Source organism: Chiloscyllium plagiosum, unplaced genomic scaffold (assembly GCF_037043375.1).
Source record: "Chiloscyllium plagiosum isolate Xiang-an unplaced genomic scaffold, Cpla_swu_hap1 HiC_scaffold_1, whole genome shotgun sequence".
Taxonomy (NCBI): domain Eukaryota; kingdom Metazoa; phylum Chordata; class Chondrichthyes; order Orectolobiformes; family Hemiscylliidae; genus Chiloscyllium; species Chiloscyllium plagiosum.
The window spans coordinates 71,062,552-71,082,729 of NW_028270139.1; the positions used below are offsets into that span (position 1 = coordinate 71,062,552).

General features: G+C 47.7%; 1 protein-coding gene across 3 annotated transcripts in view; it reads right to left on the bottom strand.

Moving 5' to 3' along the window:
* gabrg1 (gamma-aminobutyric acid type A receptor subunit gamma1) overlaps window positions 1-20,178 on the bottom strand; it is a 174,330-nt gene that overhangs the window by 59,385 nt on the left and 94,767 nt on the right. For all 3 annotated transcript variants that reach the window (XM_087987789.1, XM_087987787.1, XM_043700492.2), the window contains exon 4: window positions 13,216-13,436. In XM_087987789.1, coding sequence (XP_087843915.1) covers window positions 13,216-13,436 — 221 coding nt within the window. The remainder of the gene's footprint in view (window positions 1-13,215; window positions 13,437-20,178) is intronic.

The window sequence follows — 20,178 nt, forward strand, 5'->3', positions numbered from 1 at the left end:
CCACACAGTTGGCACTACCCTGTAGCACACACCAGCTGCCACCCAACTAAATTAACTTTCTGTCTCAAATACAGATTGGCCATCATAGTCTTAACAAATGGCACTTGTTTTACATAATAAAGTATAGTTTCTTGCATGATAGCAATAGTACAACTAATATTTAACTGGCTGGCATCATTTTAACTATCAGGAGCCAGGTTCGTCACATTTGTCTCAATCAGAACCTCGCCAAAAACAGTTTCTCTATCCAAAGACTATGTGACATCATCAGAATGGACAGAGCTCAATAAATCCTCAACATTAATTCACCCAGGATCATTACTCTGCACAAATTTCACCGACCTCACCAAAGCTTTTCTCTCACCTAGAGAAGAGCGAGAGGAGCTGAGTGGGAGCGGGGAGAGTGAGGAGCTGAGTGGGGGGGGGGGGGGGGGGGGGGGGAGCGTGAGGAGCTGAGTGGGACTGGGGAGAGCGAGAGGAGCTGAGTGGGAGTGGGGAGAGTGAGGAGCAGAGTGGGAGCGGGGAGAGTGAGGAGCTGGGTGGCAGGGGGAGAGCGAGGAGCTGAGTGGGAGGGGGGAGAGTGAGGAGCAGAGTGGGAGCGGGGAGAGTGAGGAGCTGAGTGGGAGGGGGGAGAGTGAGGAGCTGAGTGGGAGGGGTAAGAGCGAGGAACTGAGTGGGAGTGGGGAGTGTGAGGAGCTGAGTGGGAGGGGGGAGAGTGAGGAGCTGAGTGGGAGTGGGGAGAGTGAGGAGCTGAGTGGGAGCGGGGAGAGTGAGGATATGAGTGGGAGTGGGGAGCGTGAGGAGATGAGTGGGAGGGGGGAGAGCGAGGAGCTGAGTGGGGGGGGAGCGCGAGAGGAGCTGAGTGGGAGTGATAAGAGCGAGGAGCTGAGTGGGAGTGGGGAGTGTGAGGAGCTGACTTGGTGCAGTGAGAGCGAGGAGCAGAGTGGGAGCGGGGAGAGTGAGGAGCTCAGTGGGAGGGGGGAGAGCGAGGAGCTTAATGGGAGCGGGGAGAGTGAGGAGCTGAGTGGGAGAGGGGAGAGCGAGGAGCTGAGTGGGAGTGATAAGAGCGAGGAGCTGAGTGGGAGTGGGGAGTGTGAGGAGCTGAGTGGGAGGGTGTAGAGTGAGGAGCTGAGTGGGAGTGGGGAGAGTGAGGAGCTGAGTGGGAGCGGGGGAGTGAGGAGATGAGTGGGAGCGGGGAGAGTGAGGAGATGAGTGGGAGTGGTGAGAGTGAGGGGCTGAGTGGGATGGGGAGAGCGAGGAGCTGAGTGGGAGGGGGGAGAGTGAGGAGCAGAGTGGGAGCGGGGAGAGTGAGGAGCTGTGTGGGAGAGGAGAGCGAGGAGCTGAGTGGGAGGGGGGAGAGTGAGGAGCTGAGTGCGGGGGGAGAGCGAGAAGTTGAGTGGGAACGGGGAGAGTGAGGAGCTGAGTGGGAGCGGGGAGAGTGAGGAGATGAGTGGGATGGGGGAGAGCGAGGAGCTGAGTGGGGGGGGGAGAGCGAGTGGAGCTGAGTGGGAGTAATAAGAGCGAGGAGCAGAGTGGGAGCGGGGAGACTGAGGAGCTGAGTGAGAGTGATAAGAGCGAGGAGCTGAGTGGGAGCGGGGAGGGTGAGGAGCTGAGTGGGAGGGGGGAGAGTGAGGAGCTGAGTGGGAGGGGTAAGAGTGAGGAACTGAGTGGGAGTGGGGAGTGTGAGGAGCTGACTTGGTGCAGTGAGAGCGAGGAGCAGAGTGGGAGCGGGGAGAGTGAGGAGCTGAGTGGGAGGGGGGAGAGCGAGGAGCTGAGTGGGAGAGGGGAGAGCGAGGAGCTGAGTGGGAGAGGGGAGAGCGAGGAGCTGAGTGGGAGTGATAAGAGCAAGGAGCTGAGTGGGAGTGGGGAGTGTGAGGAGCTGAGTGGGAGGGGGGAGAGTGAGGAGCTGAGTGGGAGTGGGGAGAGTGATGAGCTGAGTGGGAGCGGGGGAGTGAGGAGATGAGTGGGAGCGGGGAGAGTGAGGGGCTGAGTGGGATGGGGAGAGCGAGGAGCTGAGTGGGAGTGGGGAGAGCGAGGAGCTGAGTGGGAGTGATAAGAGCGAGGAGCTGAGTGGGAACGGGGAGAGTGAGGAGCTGAGTAGGAGCGGGGAGAGTGAGATGAGTGGGAGCGGGGAGAGTGAGGGGCTGAGTGGGATGGGGGAGAGCGAGGAGCTGAGTGGGAGTGGGGAGAGCGAGGAGCTGAGTGGGAGTGATAAGAGCGAGGAGCTGAGTGGGAGCGGGGAGAGTGAGGAGCTGAGTGGGAGTGGGGAGAGCGAGGAGCTGAGTGGGAGCCGGGAGAGTGAGGAGCTGAGAGGGAGTGGGGAGAGTGAGGAGCTGAGTGGGAGCGGGGAGAGTGAGGAGCTGAGTGGGAGTGAGGAGAGCGAGGAGCTGAGTGGGGGGGAGAGCGAGGAGCTGAGTGGGAGCGGGGAGAGTGAGGAGCTGAGTGGGAGTGAGGAGAGCGAGGAGCTGAGTGGGGGGGAGAGCAAGGAGCTGAGTGGGAGTGGGGAGAGCGAGGAGCTGAGTGGGAGTGATAAGAGCGAGGAGCTGAGTGGGAGCGAGGAGAGTGAGGAGCTGAGTGGGAGCGGGGAGAGTGAGGAGATGAGTGGGATGGGGGAGAGCGAGGAGCTGAGTGGGGGGGGAGAGCGAGAGGAGCTGAGTGGGAGTGATAAGAGCGAGGAGCTGAGTGGGAGTGGGGAGTGTGAGGAGCTGACTTGGTGCAGTGAGAGCGAGGAGCAGAGTGGGAGTGGGGAGAGTGAGGAGCTGAGTGGGAGTGGGGAGAGTGAGTAGCTGAGTGGGGGGGGTAGAGTGAGGAGCTGAGTGGGAGTGGGGAGGATGAGGAGATGAGTGGGAGCGGGGAGAGTGAGGAGCTGAGTGGGAGCGGGGAGAGTGAGGAGCTGAGTGGGGGGTTGAGTGAGGAGCTGAGTGGGATGGGGGAGAGCGAGGAGCTGAGTGGGAGCGGGGAGAGTGAGGAGCTTAGTGGGAGTGAGGAGAGGGAGGAGCTGAGTGGGGGGGGAGAGCGAGGAGCTGGGTGGGAGCAGGGAGAGTGAGGAGCTGAGTGGGAGTGAGGAGAGTGAGGAGCTGAGTGGGAGGGGGGAGCGCGAGGAGCTGAGTGGGGGGGGGGGTGAGAGCGAGAGGAGTTGAGTGGGAGTGATAAGAGCAAGGAGCTGAGTGGGAGTGGGGAGTGTGAGGAGCTGACCTGGTGCAGTGAGAGCGAGGAGCAGAGTGGGAGCGGGGAGAGTGAGGGGCTGAGTGGGAGTGGGGAGGGTGAGGAGCTGAGTGGGAGTGGGAAAGCGAGGAGCTGAGTGGGAGCGGGGAGAGTGAGGAACTGAGTGGGAGGGGGGAGAGTGAGAGGAGCTGAGTGGGAGCGGGAAGAGTGAGGAGCTGAGTGGGAGTGAGGAGAGTGAGGAGCTGAGTAGGAGCGGGGAGAGTGAAATGAGTGGGAGCGGGGAGAGTGAGGGGCTGAGTGGGATGGGGGAGAGCGAGGAGCTGAGTGGGAGTGGGGAGAGCGAGGAGCTGAGTGGGAGTGATAAGAGCGAGGAGCTGAGTGGGAGCGGGGAGAGTGAGGAGCTGAGTGGGAGTGGGGAGAGCGAGGAGCTGAGTGGGAGCGGGGAGAGTGAGGAGCTGAGAGGGAGTGGGGAGAGTGAGGAGCTGAGTGGGAGCGGGGAGAGTGAGGAGCTGAGTGGGAGTGAGGAGAGCGAGGAGCTGAGTGGGGGGGAGAGCGAGGAGCTGAGTGGGAGCGGGGAGAGAGAGGAGCTGAGTGGGAGTGAGGAGAGCGAGGAGCTGAGTGGGGGGGAGAGCGAGGAGCTGAGTGGGAGTGGGGAGAGCGAGGAGCTGAGTGGGAGTGATAAGAGCGAGGAGCTGAGTGGGAGCGGGGAGAGTGAGGAGCTGAGTGGGAGCGGGGAGAGTGAGGAGATGAGTGGGATGGTGGAGAGCGAGGAGCTGAGTGGGGGGGGAGAGCGAGAGGAGCTGAGTGGGAGTGATAAGAGCGAGGAGCTGAGTAGGAGTGGGGAGTGTGAGGAGCTGACTTGGTGCAGTGAGAGCGAGGAGCAGAGTGGGAGCGGGGAGAGTGAGGAGCTGAGTGGGAGTGGGGAGAGTGAGGAGCTGAGTGGGGGGGGGTAGAGTGAGGAGCTGAGTGGGAGTGGGGAGGATGAGGAGCTGAGTGGGAGCGGGGAGAGTGAGGAGCTGAGTGGGAGCGGGGAGAGTGAGGAGCTGAGTGGGGGGTTGAGTGAGGAGCTGAGTGGGATGGGGGAGAGCGAGGAGCTGAGTGGGAGCGGGGAGAGTGAGGAGCTTAGTGGGAGTGAGGAGAGGGAGGAGCTGAGTGGGGGGGGAGAGCGAGGAGCTGGGTGGGAGCAGGGAGAGTGAGGAGCTGAGTGGGAGTGAGGAGAGTGAGGAGCTGAGTGGGAGGGGGGAGCGCGAGGAGCTGTGGGGGGGGGGTGAGAGCGAGAGGAGTTGAGTGGGAGTGATAAGAGCAAGGAGCTGAGTGGGAGTGGGGAGTGTGAGGAGCTGACCTGGTGCAGTGAGAGCGAGGAGCAGAGTGGGAGCGAGGAGAGTGAGGAGCTGAGTGGGAGTGGGGAGGGTGAGGAGCTGAGTGGGAGTGGGAAAGCGAGGAGCTGAGTGGGAGCGGGGAGAGTGAGGAACTGAGTGGGAGGGGGGAGAGCGAGGAGCTGAGTGGGAGCGGGGAGAGTGAGGAGCTGAGTGGGAGCGGGGAGAGTGAGGTGCTGAGTGGGAGGGGGGAGAGTGAGAGGAGCTGAGTGGGAGCGGGAAGAGTGAGGAGCTGAGTGGGAGTGAGGAGAGTGAGGAGCTGAGTGGGAGTGGGGAGCACGAGGAGCTGAGTGGGGGGGGTGAGCGAGAGGAGCTGAGTGGGAGTGGGGAGAGTGAGGAGCTGAGTGGGAGGGGGGAGAGCGAGGAGCTGAGTGGGGGGGGAGAGTGAGGAGCTGAGTGGGAGCGGGGAGAGTGAGGAGCTGAGTGGGAGCGGGGAGAGTGAGGAGCTGAGTGGGGGGGGAGAGCGAGGAGCTGAGTGGGAGCGGGGAGAGTGAGGAGCTGAGTGGGAGCGGGGAGAGTGAGGGGCTGAGTGGGGGAGGAGAGCGAGGAGCTGAGTGGGAGCGGGGAGAGTGAGGTGCTGAGTGGGAGGGGGGAGAGTGAGAGGAGCTGAGTGGGAGCGGGAAGAGTGAGGAGCTGAGTGGGAGTGAGGAGAGTGAGGAGCTGAGTGGGAGTGGGGAGCATGAGGAGCTGAGTGGGGGGGGTGAGCGAGAGGAGCTGAGTGGGAGTGGGGAGAGTGAGGAGCTGAGTGGGAGGGGGAGAGTGAGGAGCTGAGTGGGAGGGGGAGAGCGAGGAGCTGAGTGGGAGCGGGGAGAGTGAGGAGCTGAGTGGGAGGGGGAGAGTGAGAGGAGCTGAGTGGGAGCGGGGAGAGTGAGGAGCTGAGTGGGAGCAGGGAGAGTGAGGAGCTGAGTGGGAGGGGGAGAGTGAGGAGCTGAGTGGGAGGGGGAGAGCGAGGAGCTGAGTGGGAGCGGGGAGAGTGAGGAGCTGAGTGGGAGGGGGAGAGTGAGAGGAGCTGAGTGGGAGCGGGGAGAGTGAGGAGCTGAGTGGGAGCAGGGAGAGTGAGGAGCTGAGTGGGAGCGGGGAGAGTGAGAGGTGCTGAGTGGGAGGGGGGGAGAGTGAGGAGCTGAGTGGGAGCGGGGAGAGTGAGGAGCTGAGTGGGAGCGGGGAGAGTGAGGAGCTGAGTGGGAGCGGGGAGAGTGAGAGGTGCTGAGTGGGAGGGGGGAGAGTGAGGAGCAGAGTGGGAGCGGGGAGAGTGAGGAGCTGAGTGGGAGGGGGAGAGTGAGAGGTGCTGAGTGGGAGCGGGGAGAGTGAGGAGCTGAGTGGGAGCGGGGAGAGTGTGAGGAGCTGAGTGGGAGCGGGGAGAGTGAGAGGAGCTGAGTGGGTGCGGTCGAATTGCGTTCTGGGTAGGTGAGTGAGCTAATATATTTGGGCAGCAGCTGAACCCGAGCCACGACACTTGTAGTGTCTCCCACCTGCCCTCCTCCTCTACCCAAAAGAAAGGCTCTGTGGTGTGTTGATTAGGCAAGGCTTTTTTATTTTTGTGTATCGTGTAATTGGTAAAATCTTCTCTTTCCTTTTTCGTCTTTCTAAATTAAGACTATGTTAATCTTAAGATTAAAACGGGCAGGAGATCTCAGACCCGTGTAATGCTCCTCTTGCTCAATATGAGAGCTCAGTATCATGGCTGATGTCTCTGACTCCTTCATTTGCAGGAAGTGTGTCCAGCTCCAGCTCTTGTTAGACCGCATGATGGCTCTGGAGCTGCGGATGGACTCACTTGGGAGCATTCGTGATGCTGAGGAAGTCGTAGATGGCATGTTTAGCAAATTGGTCACACGACAGATTAGGATTGATGAGGGAGAAAGGGAACGGGTGATCAAAAGCCAGAGAAAGAGCAGGAAGGCAGTTCAAATGTCCACTGTGGTCACGTCCCTCCAAAACAGGTATACTATTTTGGATACTGTTGGGGGAGATGGCTCATCAGGTTCATGGCACCGTTGTGGGCTCTGCTGTTCAGGAGGGTGGGAAAAAGAGTGCAAGTGCTATACCCATAGGGGATGCAATTGTAAAGGGAGTAGGTAGGCAGTTCTTGGTCTAAAACGAGACTGCAGAATGGTATGTTGCCTCCCAGTTGCATGGGCCAAGGATGTCTCAGATCGGCTGCAGAACATTCTGAAGGGGGAAGGTGAACAGCCAACTCGTGGTGCATGTAGGCACTAATGATATGGGTGATAAATGGGATGAGGTCCTAAAAGCAGAATTCAGGGAGTTAGGAGCCAAGTTAAAAAATAGGACCTCCGGAGGTAGTAATCTCAGGATTGCTACCAGTGCCACATGTGAGTCAGAATAGAAATGAAAGAATAGGCGGGATGCTTGCGTGGCTTGCAGAAGGGAGCGGTTCAAATTTTGGGGGCATTGGGACCGGTCCTGTGGGAGTTGGGACCATTAAAATTGAATGGGTCTGCACCTGGGCCAGTGTCCTTGGGGATGCTTTTGCTAACGCTGTTGGAGAGGGTTTAAACTAATGTGGCGGGGGATGGGAACCAAATGAGGAAGTTAGTGGACAGTAAGGAGGTAGTAACTAAAGCCTGTAAGTAACTAGATACTGAAGTCAGCACGTCAAAGGGTAAGAATAGCCAGGAAGCAGATCATGAACGCAAACAGACAGATGGTCTGAGGTGCATTTGTTTTAATGCAAGAAGTGTAGTAGGTAAGGCAGATGAACTTAGGGCTTGGATTAGTATGTGGGAGTATAATGTTATTGCTCTTACTGAGACATGGTTGAAGGAAGGGCATGGTTGGCAACTAAATATCCCAGGATATAGATGCTTCAGCTGGGATAGAGAGGGAGGTAGAAAGGGTGAAGGAGTTGCATTACTGGTCAGAGAGGATATCACAGCTGTGCTGAAGGAGAGCACTATGGAGCACTTGAGCAGCAAGGCAATATGAGCAGAGCTCAGAAATAGGAAGAGTGCCATAATAATTTTGGGTCTTTACTACAGGCCTCCCAACAGCGACCGTAAAATAGAGGTACACATATGTAAACAGATTATGGAAAGATGTACGAGCAACAGGGTAGTGGTGATAGGAGATTTTAATTTTCCCAACATTAATTGGGATACACTTAGTATTAGAGGTCTAGATGTAGCAGAGGAGCATTCAGGAGGGTTTTCTAGACCAGAATGTAAATGGTCCAACTCAGGAAGGGGTCATACTGGGCCTGGTGTTGGGGAATGAGTCCAGCTAGGTGGTTGAAGTTTCAGTAGGGGATTACTTTGAGAATAGTGATCACAATTCCCTAAGTTTTAGAATGTAAATTGGGGAATGTAAATTGGAAGCAGTTGCTTGAAGGTAAATCCATGTGATCTGTGGGAGGCTTTTAAAAAGAGTTTGATTAGATTGCAGGACAGACATGTCCTTGTGAAAATGGGGGATAGGAATGGCAAGTTTAGGGAACCATGGATGACAGGTGAAATTGTGAGACCGGCTAAGTGGAAAAAGGAAGCATACATAAGGTCTAGGTGACTGAAGACAAACAAAGCTTTGGTAGAATGTCGGAGAAATATCCCTAAGCCGAACGAGGAATTAAGAGCACTAAAAGGGGTCATGAAATTCATTTAGCGAGTAGAGTTAAGGAAAATTCCAAACCCTTTTATTCATATATAAGGAACATGAGGGTAACTAGAGAAAGGGTTGGCTCACTCAAAGACAAAAGGAGGAAAGTTATGCATGGAGTCAAAGAAAATGGGTGAGATTCTTAACGAGTACTTTGCATCATTCTTCATCCAGGAGAGGGACATGACAGATGTTGAGCTTAGGGGTTGATGTTTGATTACTTTTGGTCAAGTTGGCATAAGGAGGTAGGAAGTGTTGGATATTCTAAAAGGTATTAAGGTGGACAAGTCCCCAGGTCCGGATGGGATCTATCCCAGGTTACTGAGGGATGTGAGAGAGGAAAAAGGTGGAGCCCTAACAGATATTTTTACAGTATCCTTGAACACGGTAAGGTCCTGGAAGACTGGAGAATTGCTAGTGTTGTCCTCTTGTTTAAGAGGAATAGCAGGGATAATCCAGGTAATTATAGACCCGACAGCATGACATCAGTGGTAGGTAAGATGCTGGAAAAGATAGAGGGATGGGTTCTATTCTCATTTGGAAAAAATGGGCTTATCAGTGATAGGTAATATGGTTTTATGCAGGGAAGGCCATGTCTTACCAACTTATTAGAATTCTTTGAGGAAGTGACAAAGTTGATTGATGAGGTAAGGGCTGTAGATGACACTTACATGGACTTAGTAAGGCATTTGATAAGGTTTCCCATTGTAGGCTGATGGAGAAGGTGAAGTTGCACGGGGTCCAGGGTATACTAGCTAAATGGATAAAAAAATGGCTGGGCAGCGGGAGAAAGAGAGCAGTAGTGAAAGGGAATTTTTCAAAATGGAGAACTGTGACCAGTGGTGTTCCACAGGGATCTGTGCTAGGACTACTGTTGTTTGTGATATATATAAATGATCTTGAGGAAGGTATAGGTGGTCTGATTAGCAGGTTTGCAGATGTCACTTAGATTGGTGGAGTAGCAGATGGTGAAGGGGACTGTCAAACAATACAGCAGAATTGGAGAGTTGGGAGGAGAAATGGCAGATGGAGTTCAATCCAGGCAAATGCGAGGTGATGTATTTTGGAAGATCCAATTCAAGCGCGAACTATGCAGTAAATGGAAAAGTCCTCGGGAAAATTGATGTACAGAGAGATCTGGGTGTTCAGGTCCATGGAACCCTGAAGGTGGCAACGCAGGTCAACAGAGTGGTTAAGAAGACATGCTTTCCTTCATCAGATAGGGTACTGAGTACAAGAGTTGGCAGGCCATGTTACAGTTGTATAAGACTTTGGTTCGGCCACATTTGGAATACTGCATACAGTTCTGGTCACCACATTACCAAAAGGATGTGGATGCTTTGGAGAGGGTGCAGAGGAGGTTCACCAGGATGTTGCTTGGTATGGAGAGCGCTAGCTATGAACAGAAGCTGAGTAGATTAGGATTACTTTCATTAGAGAGATGGAGGTTGAGGGAGAACCTGATTGAGGTCTGCAAAGTCATGAGAGGTGTAGACAGGGTAGATGGCAAGAAGCTTTTACCCAGAGCAGAGGACTCAATTACGAGCGGTCACAGCTTCAAAGTGAGAAGGGAAAAGTTTAAGGAAGATATGCATGGAGAGTTCTTTATGCAGAGTGTGGTGTGCCTAGAATGTGTTGCCAGCAGAAGTGGTAGAGGCAGGCATGATAGCGACATTTAAGATGTATCTCGACAGATATATAAATGGGCAGGAAGCAAAGGGATATAGAGCCTTAGAAAATAGGCGACAGGTTTAGATCGAGTGGAGACTTGGAGGGCTGAAGGGCCTGTTCCTGTGCTGTAATTTTCTTTGTTCTTTGTCCCACATCCATGTGCAAGTCATCATGCACAATGATATCTATTGTTAAGACTCTCCTTTTTTTTCAACAAACATTCTTATATCCCCTTAGACTCAACTGCAGAGTTAATCGCTTCCTTCTAGGGAGTGACGTTTTCAGCTTTCACCCCATCAGCAATTCTGAAAGCAATAAACAACATTGGAATGGGGTGGACCGCTAATCCAAGAAGGCTGCATGAAAGTCAATGTTTTCCACGAAACAAGAATACTCTTGACCCCATGCTCAGCTTTCCCCTTCAACTGTGATTATCTTTTCAAACTGGTTATACATACAAATGTTGAACTAATCTCAAGCTGACCATTCATTATTGAGCACCCATTAGGAAACTGAAGTGCATTGTCAGACATGACTACAAGTGGAGTGCCAAATATAGTGAACATTTCAAATAACACCCTGATAACTACTTTGATGTTAGCACTTTCAAACCTGCTTTACCTGTATCCACCATGAAAAATAGCAGCAATAAAGATAAGAACAGCCATTGAACATCAATAAGTCAATATTCACTCTTTCCGATGGCCTGGTGGAGATCACTTGCTCTCTTTGCTCAAGTCTATGAATGGTGCAAGTTTCACAGTCAGCTATGAAAGCCTCAAACACATTGAGATCCAGGGCTCTGCACAGATAACCAAGCCCAGCTCTCTATTTGGCCACTTGGAGTATCTGGTCTGGCATGTTATTTTACAGAAAAACTCGAACGACCAGCCTATCATCAAACAGCAGGTCATCTATAATTGAGAAATGCTGTCCAAGTCCAAAATAGGTCTACATGGGCCACCCCATCAGTTCTTTGATCTGGTCAACCTTGCATTCAATACCAACATTCTTGGTCTTTCTTTTCTTCCGGTCAGATTTTGAGTCTGTTTTGGGTTGCTGACCACTGGATCGCTGTAGCCCAAATATATAATTCAATGCCACTAATCGGTTCCTCATTATTTGTTGTAAAGGCTGTCAACAGTCGCTCTGGAAAGTGCATCAGCCATCTTTTGTAGATTCTCCTACACTTGTTTGATCTCATAAGTCAGAGTTGGAATCTCTATCCATTGAGATGACTCTTGCCAACTTTTTTTAAATCATCTAATAAGGAAATGAACAGCTTACCACCCATTTCTATGACTGATGGGGAGGTGATGGGCTAGTAGTATTAACCCAGAGACCCTGATTCTGGACAATATTCTGGGTAGCTGGGTTCAAATTCTGCCATGGCAGATGTTGGAATTTGAATTCAATAAATATTTGAAATTAGAATAACCACAAAACTATTGTCAATTGTGAGGAAAAATCCAAGTGGTTCATTCTTCTCCTTTAGGGAAGGAAATGCTGCCTTTACTTAACTACCCTCTGGGCAATTAGAGATTGGTATTAAATGCTGGCCTTACCAATGACACCCACATCCCCTGAATGAATAAAAGAAAATATTGTCTCTGTCTTCTTAAAACAGTACTGTTCTTCAAGAGTTAAAGTCGTTTCAGGTGTGAATGAAATCAAATCCACACCAATGCTCATGTTGTATTTTCAGGTACCAGCACTGGTAGCATTTTGCAGCTTCTGTTTACCAACCACAAGTGTCTTGTGGCTGGGATAATTCACTGTCATCATTCAAATGCGTGTCATTGTCCTTGTTGCTCAGTGTCCAATGATTTGACCAAGCACTAATTGTCTTTGAATAAAAAGCCTTCTCAGACAGGAGCCCACAAGTAGGTTCAACAACACTGAAGTAAAGCTTATTGTCTTGCACTCATCGGGACAGACAAGAATGCTAAAATTCAAAGTTTATATTGTGCATCTGTTCTAATTAACACAAGCTTCAGCAAAACTGAAATTCTGTATTACCAAGCCACTATATGCAAAGTTGAAGTTAGTTAGGTGTAGGGCACGGCCCTAATGACATCTTGTGGTTGAGTTGCTTGGTTCTCAACATCAGTAATGATTTCCCTTTGCAGCTTGTATGAGTTTACCTATTGGAAAGTTTCATCCCCTATTCCCCACTGACTACAGTCTGACTGAGAATTTGCTTTAAAGGTGTTATTTGAATATACTTTATTGTTGTAGTGTTGTCTGTTTCCAGAACAGATCCATTAACATTTCCATATTATGATGGTAGTTGTCCTCAAGTGCTGATATTTCTTTCTCATCTCTTTACAGGCCTTAAGATTGTGCACTCACGAATACATGCCCAAGCAGAATTACATTGAACTTAACTTATTAGCTACACTTGAAAAGCTCAACCTGGTTTTCATGGAACAGGTCTCGATCAGATGCCAGATTAGGGTTTGAATGTAATGCAAGCAGTCATTGCTTCAGTATTCTAATATCCTCATTGAAGAAAAGTATTTGAACCGATCTGACAAGACTTGTAATCAATCTTGCATTAAAATTCGTGACAAATATCAAAATGAGTAATGAATCATCAGTGCTGGTACGCACTGGTTGGCCAGGTTCTACTGAAAGAATTCATCGATTGGTGACACACAACTCTATACAGGCTTTACATATTATTTTGAGTAGCTGTTACTCAGGAATGGAAATGGATGAGTATTTTTCTGCAGGAAAATTAAATCATGTTAAAATTATAACAAACACACAAAATAACTCTGAATTCAGGATATTAATTAGCACATTCTGTTTGAAGTCATTTGACTCATGATTTTACAGGACATGCTGATAACAGACTTGTTGCATTTATGAGCAAAGTTTGTGGCTACTCAGCAATGAGCACAGGGGCTATTTGTAAAATAAAACCAACAAAGTTTTGTACCCTGGTGCATTTTTCTCTTAAAGGTTACTGAAAACCTTATATTGAGTCTTCTGCATTACAGATTGGATATATAGAGACTTTTTGTTGATTCCAGGAGAACTTCCCCAAATGAAATTGAATGACATCCTTGCCATTAATTCCCCAGTCAATAATATTTAATAAAATATACCCTTCGCTTAACATTAATACTTAATGTTGTTGGCAAGCATTTTTCTGCACAAAAAATTATCAGTATATTTACAAAACCGTAAGCCAACTGTCTACTGACAGTTTTGGCACTGCTCCCACTGACACCAGTTCACAACCACAATAACACATGGAACTTTTTAAAACCCCAAACTTTAATATAAATTAAATTCTTCATTTAGTTTGGAAGGAAATAGAACTGAAGTATTTCCAGTGAATTGCTTGATCCACAGTGTTCAGTATTTTATCCAACTGCCTTACCTTAGTGTATACAGTATTCTTCCATCATTCCCAATACGTAGCAATCGATTGGGAGTTGTTATCCAGTGAGCATCCGATTTCCTTGAGTTTCGGAAAAATGTGTCCGGAATCCAGATTTTGCCAACCATGTTACTATTTAGCAGGAGAACCTTCATTGTACCATTAAATTTCAGTCTGCTATCATACCAAGACTGTGCAAAAAATATGTCAATGGTATATTCCTGAAAAAGAATCAGAATCATATTCCTCTTTCAACATTTCCATTATTAAGTGTGAACTATATTTGCTTTATGGCATCCTTAAATAATTTTCCTGTGCTTTATAATTTCTTGGATATTGAAGGCAGTTTAATAAATCCAACATAATATCAAACACCATGGACATGTCTTCTACACAAAATTGTTTTCAGCATCAAATCTAACTTAACAATAATATCAAAACCAAAATGTTGATGCAGTAAACTCGATGCTTCAGATGTTTAAAACAAAATTCAACAACGAATGGAAACGACACTTAAGGATTATTCCAAAAGATTTTTAAAAAGCCTACTCTGAGTTTTATAGACAAAAGTAAAAATCATAAACAAATTAGACAAATCTTCAATTTCTCTTTAGAAAATTGCAAAAAGTTGAACCTGGTCAAGTAACTGAACATAATCTACTTTCAAGTTAATGTTTGTGATTTAAAGACAGGATTTAAGGTGCTTGGAATAACCATAACATATAAGAGCAGATTTGGGCCATTCGGCCCAGCTAGTCTGCTCCATCATTTGATCATGGCTCATATGTCTCTCAACCCCATTCTCTTGTCTTCCCTCCACAAGCCTTGATTCCCTTACCAATCAAGAACCTATCTCTGTCTTAAATACACTTCAAAGACTTGGTTTCCACAGCCCTCTGCGGCAATGACCTCCTTAGATTCATCACCCTCTGGCTGAAGAAATTCTTCCTCATCTCAGTTCTAAAGGGTTGTCCTTTCTCTCTGAGGCACGTCCTAGTGTCCTGGTCTCTCCTACCAGTGGAAACATCTTCTCCATATCCAATCTATCCAGGCCTCCATCGAGTGCAGAGCCAGTCACTCCTCAAACAACATGCCCTTCAGCCCTGGATTCATTCTTGTAAACCTCTTTTGGACATTCCCCAACACCAGCATGTCCTTCCTTAGATTTGGGGTCCAAAACTGCCAACAATATTCCAAATGCGGTCTGACCACAGCATTATACAGCCTCAGAAATACTTCACTGCTCTGGTATTTGAATCCTCATGAAATGAATGCTAACATTGTCATTTGTCTTCCAACTAAATCTGCTTGCTAACCTTTACAGAATCCTGAACTTTCTGAGATTTCTAAAGTCTTAATCCGTTTAGGAAATAGTCTATGCCTCTATTTTTCCTACTAAGGTGCGTAAACTCACACTTTCTCACTTGGTATACCATGTGCCATTTCTTTACCCATTCTCCTAGCCTGTGTTTCTGCAGCCTCCCTGCTTCCTCAACACTACTTGCCTCTCCACCTATCTTTGCATCATCTACAAACTTAACAATGCTCTCAGTTTCTTCATCCAGATCATTTATCTGTTGCATGATCCCATCACTGATCCATACAGAACTCCACTAGTCACTAGCTGGCATCATGAAAATAAAACCATTTATCCCCATTCTCTACTTTCTACCAGTGAGCCAATCATTTATCTGTGTCAGTACCTTGCCCCTAACACCATAGGCTTTTATTAGCAGCCTCCCATTTGGCACCTTGTCAAAGACCTTCTGGAAACCCAATAGATTGTGTCCACTGGTTTTCCTTTGTTTACCTTGCTCATTACCTCCTTAAAGAATTCTAAAAGATTTTTCAGGCATAACCTGTGCTCACTTGGCCCTATTTTCCAAGGCACTTCTAACTACTCTGCAATCGCATCTTTAATAACAGATTCTAAAATCTTACCAAAGAACAAGGTCAGGCTAACCAGCCTATAACTTTCTGAGTTGAAAAATGTGATGCTGGAAAAACACAGCAGGCCAGGCAGCATCCGAGGAGCAGGAGAATCGATGTTTCGGGCATAAGCCCTTCATCGGGAATTAATATAACTTTCTGATTTCTGCCTTCCTCCCTTCTTAAACAGGGGTGTTACATGAGACATTTTGTAGTCCTCTGGGAATATCCCTGACTACAGCGATTCCTGAAAGATAACCACCGATATCTCGACAATCTCCTCAGATCTCTCCGTCAGAACCCTGGGGTGTAGTCCAACTAGTCCGAGTGATTCATCTGCCTTCAGACCTTTCAGCTTCCCTAGCACCTTCTCCTTAGTGATGGCCATTACCTTGACTCTCTTGGTATGCTGCTAGTGTCTTCTTCTGTGAAAATTGATGCAGTGTCTATTCAGTTCCTCGGCCATTTCTTAGTTACCCATGCCCGTTTCTTCAGCCTCATTTTTTAACGGCTCAATGTCCGCATTTCGCTCTCTCTAACATTGCATTTATCGAAGAAACCTCTGGCAATCTTCTGTTATATTACTAGCTAGCTTATCCCTGTATTTCATCGTTTCTCCCTTTTTTTTATTTTTCCTCTGCTGGTTTTTAAAAGCTTCCCACTAAACTTCACCACTTTTATGCTCTTTCTTTTGCCTTTATGCTGTCCCTGACTTCTCTTGTCAGACATGGTTGCTTCATACATTTCTTTTTCCTTGGGATGGATTTCTGCTGTGCATCCCCCATTACCCCCAGAAACCCCTTCCATTGCTGATCTACTGATTTCCCTGCTCGGCTCTTTTACAATCAACTCTGGCTGGCTCCTCCCTCACGGCTCTGTAGTTACCTTGTCTCAGTTGTAATACCGTTGCATCTGATTCCAGCATCTCCCTCTCAAATTGCAAGGTGAATTCTATCATACAATGGTCACTGCCTCTCTAGGGGTTCCTTCACCCTAAGATCCCTAATCCAGTCTGCCTCATTACACATCACCAAAGCCAGAATCGCCTCTTCCCCAGAGAACTCTACCACAAGCTGCTCTAAAAAAAACATCTTGCAGACATTCCACAGGTTCCTTTTCTTGAGATCAGTTATCTGATTTTCCCAGTCCAATTGCATATTGAAGTTCCTCATGATTATTGTAATAGTGTCTTTCTAAGTTGCCTTTTCCATGATCTGATATATTTTCTTCCCGACATCCTGACTCCTGCTATGAGGCATGCACACAGCTCCCATCAAAAGACATTAATCTGATACACTGAGAAGTATGATGGATTTATAAACATTTCTGTTCGTTGGTAGGCTACTGAGCAAATATTTTCTGGATATCAACGTTCTGTGATGTGACCTGACAGAGAAACATGACATTTCACTCACAGATCCTGACTACCTACTCCATTTTCCTTCCTGTTCACTAACTAGTTTCTAAATGTGACCCTGCAATGAGCTTAAGAGGCCACTGAAGGTCAGAACAGTACATTTTATGTAAATTATTGATGTGTTTTATGCTAAGTGATGTTCTCTTCAGACCATTTTCAGGATTATACATCTAGTTCTCAATAGGTGGTGTGTTAAAAATCTCTGAAGTATAAATGTTTAAACGTTGAAATAAATGAAGCCATACATGGATGCCTAAAAGAGGCGTGTTGACTGCAACCCGAAAAGAAGTCAAGCCTATTAGTTTGGAGAGCTTCGAGTGCTTGAGCTGAGCTATAAAAACATTTCACGCAATTATTTCAAATGTCTCCATAAATTTGTAATTGTTCAACATTTAATATTTATATAACAACCTGAAACAGCCATGCATTTCAATGACCAGCAAATGTTATTTATTGGGTGCAAGCTTTATGTTATTTTCTAAACTATTCTTGCTGGATTTCTACAGGATAATGCAATAGGAAGTTAACAAATAAGGAGCACAGAGCATTTTATTTTTAGGAAATATAAAGCTCGTCCAACCCATATTATTAATAACGGCTAATTCAATTTTTTTAAGCAAATATAACTCCTGATGGGTTGTAGCATTTGGACAAATTTTATAATAGATTGTTTTCTAAAGAAAGTGACGGATCGCTAATGATGATCACACCGTGGCAACTGTGAACGATCACAGATCATGATTAGTTATGGATTACTGCTGCTCTAAATGATTTTTAACAATCAAGTACACTAGGCTAGCACTCTCTCGAATTAAAAAGGATGATTGATGATTTAATTGAAGCATGCAACATTCTCAAAGGGTAATTAGAGATAGAAATGCTCCCACTGGGTGGGGAGTCTAGAACTATGAATGACAGTCTCAGAAGAAAGGTTCAGACATGTAGATTAGAACAGAAGAGAAGTGATTTCACTTAATCATTATAAATCTTTAGAATTCATTATCCTGAAGAGCAGTGAATGCTCAGTTATTGAGTATTTAAGGCTTAACTCATTAATTGTAGATATAATGGGAATAAAGGGAAATGGGCACAGATAGGATTTAGGGGTGAGTAAGGAAGGTAGAACTGAGGCATAAGATCAGCCATATTGAATCAATTGGAGAAAACACTGGAGGAACTCAGCAGGTCTGGCAGCACTTAGGGACAGAGAAACAGAGGTAGTGTTTCAGTTCTGATATGACTCTTCTTCAGAAAACACCTAAGCTTCTTCAGCATTTTCTGTGTTTGCTTCAGATTTCCAGCACCTACAGTATTTTGCTTTTTTCAAAATTGATTTGAGGGTTGTGGGTGTTGCTAGCTAGCCAGTATTCATTGCCTGTCCCAAGTTGCCTTCGAGAAGGTGGTGGTGAGCTACCTTTTTGGACTGTTGCAATCCACCTATGGTAGGTTGACTCACAATGCCATTGGTGGGGAATTTTAAGGTGATGGTGTTCTGCTGCCCTTGTCATTAGAGATGGAAGGGGTCGTGGGTTTGGAGGGTGCTGTCTGTGAATTTCTGCATTTCTGCAGTACATCTTGCAGATAGTGTGTACTGCTGCCACTGAGCATCGGTAGTGGAGGGAGCGGAGTGCCGATCAAGTGGGCTGCTTTGTCCTAGATTGGTGTCAAGCTTTTGTAATGGTGTTGGAGCTGCACCCATCCAGGCCAGTGAGGTGTATTCCATCACATTCCTGACTTCTGCCTTATAGATGGAGGACAGGCTTTGAGGAGTAAGGAGGTGAGTTAGTCACTCAAGTATTCCTAACCTCTGACCTGCTCTTGTAGCCATTGTGTTTATGTGGCAAGTCCAGTTAAGTTTCTGGTCAATGATAACCCCAAAGATGTTGATAGTGAGGGATTCAGTGATAGTAACACTATTGAATGTCAAGGGGCAGTGGTTAGATTGTCTCTTATTGTTGATGGTTATAGCATGGTATTTGTGTGACACGAATGTTATTTGCCACTTGTCAGTACAGCCTGGATATTGTCCAGATCTTCTTGCATTTAGAAATGGACTGCTTCAGTGTCTGAGGACTTATGTATGGAGCTGAACCTTATGTAGCCATTTGCAAACATCCTGATCTTCTGATGGAGGCAAGGTCATTAATGAAACAGCTGAAGATGGTTAGGCCTAGCATACTACCCTGAAGAATTCCTTAGAGATGTCTTGGTGCTGAGATGACCAATCTCCAACAATCATAACAATTTTCCTATATATTAGGTATAACTCCAACCAGTTTAGAGTTTGTGCCCAATACCCATTGATTCCAGTTTTGCTATGGGTCAGTGATGCCACACTCAGTTGAATGTAGCCTTGATGTCAAGGGCTGTCACTCTCACCTTCCTCTGGAATTCAGCTCTTTCGTCCATGTAACGAGGTCAGGCCCTGATGGAACCCAAACTGGGCATCGCTGAGCAGATTACTGCTGAGCCGGTACTGCTTTGTAGCACTGTTGATGACACTTTCCATCACTTTATTGATGATCGAGAGAAGCCTGAGGGGCAGTAATTGGTCAGGTTGGATTTGTCCTGTTTTTTGTGGAAAGAACATACCTGGGCTATGTTCTAAAAGAAACAGAAATTGCTGGAAAAACTCAGCAGGTCTACCAGCATCTGTAATGAAAAATCAAAGTTACCATTTCTGGTCCAGTGACCCTTCCTCAGAACAGCACCCGCAGTTCTTTCAGTTTTTATTAGGTAATCTTCGACATTGTCAGGTAGATGTAACTGTACTGGAAGAGTAAACTGAATGGTGAAGCAGGCTCAAAAGATCAAATGGCTTACACCTATTCCTTTTTTTTGTGATCTTAATTATGTAAAGCAACACTGGTAAAGCAAGACATCACTGTGCCGTGGGGTGGCATGGTAGCTCAGTGATTAGCACTGCTGCTTCACAGGGCCAGGGACCTGGGTTCGATTCTGTCTGTGTGGAGTTTGCATATTCTCCCTCTGTCTGCGTAGGTTTCCTCCAGGTGCTCCGGTTTCCTCCCACAATCCAAAGATGTGCAGATCAGGTGGATTGGCCATGCTAAATTGTCCATAGTGTTAGGTCTGTCAGTCAGAGGGAGTTGGGTCTGGGTGGGTTACTCTTCAGAGGGTCGGTGTGGACTGGTTGAGCCGAAGGGACTGTTACCACACTGTGGGAATTTAGTCTTTATGGTACTTTTTCAAAGCAGCACCATTGGCCTATATTGGGTAAATAAACTACTGAATATCAAGGTTGGAAATAATGTTGTCCAGCAGGAAACAGTGGAAGGAATTGATCATTTTAACCATAGTGTCTTTGAGTCTGGCATAATAGAACTTTGAAAAATATAATTACAATTGAGAAGCAGTGAATTACACAAGAGCATGGAGTTACTAAATGTAGGGTAAGTTTTTTTAAAAGCCAAATGCATGGCAGGGTAATGCAGAAATACCTATTGTAGAGTCTGTATGGGATACCTTAAACATTCCTGGCAGTCTGAATGAGCACATGGGCAGAAAGTGCCTCTGGTTTGATCAGCTCAAGTGATTCGAGCTTGAGCATCGGCTGCAGGCACAGCAGTGTACCCGTGAGGCTGAGAATTATGTGCACT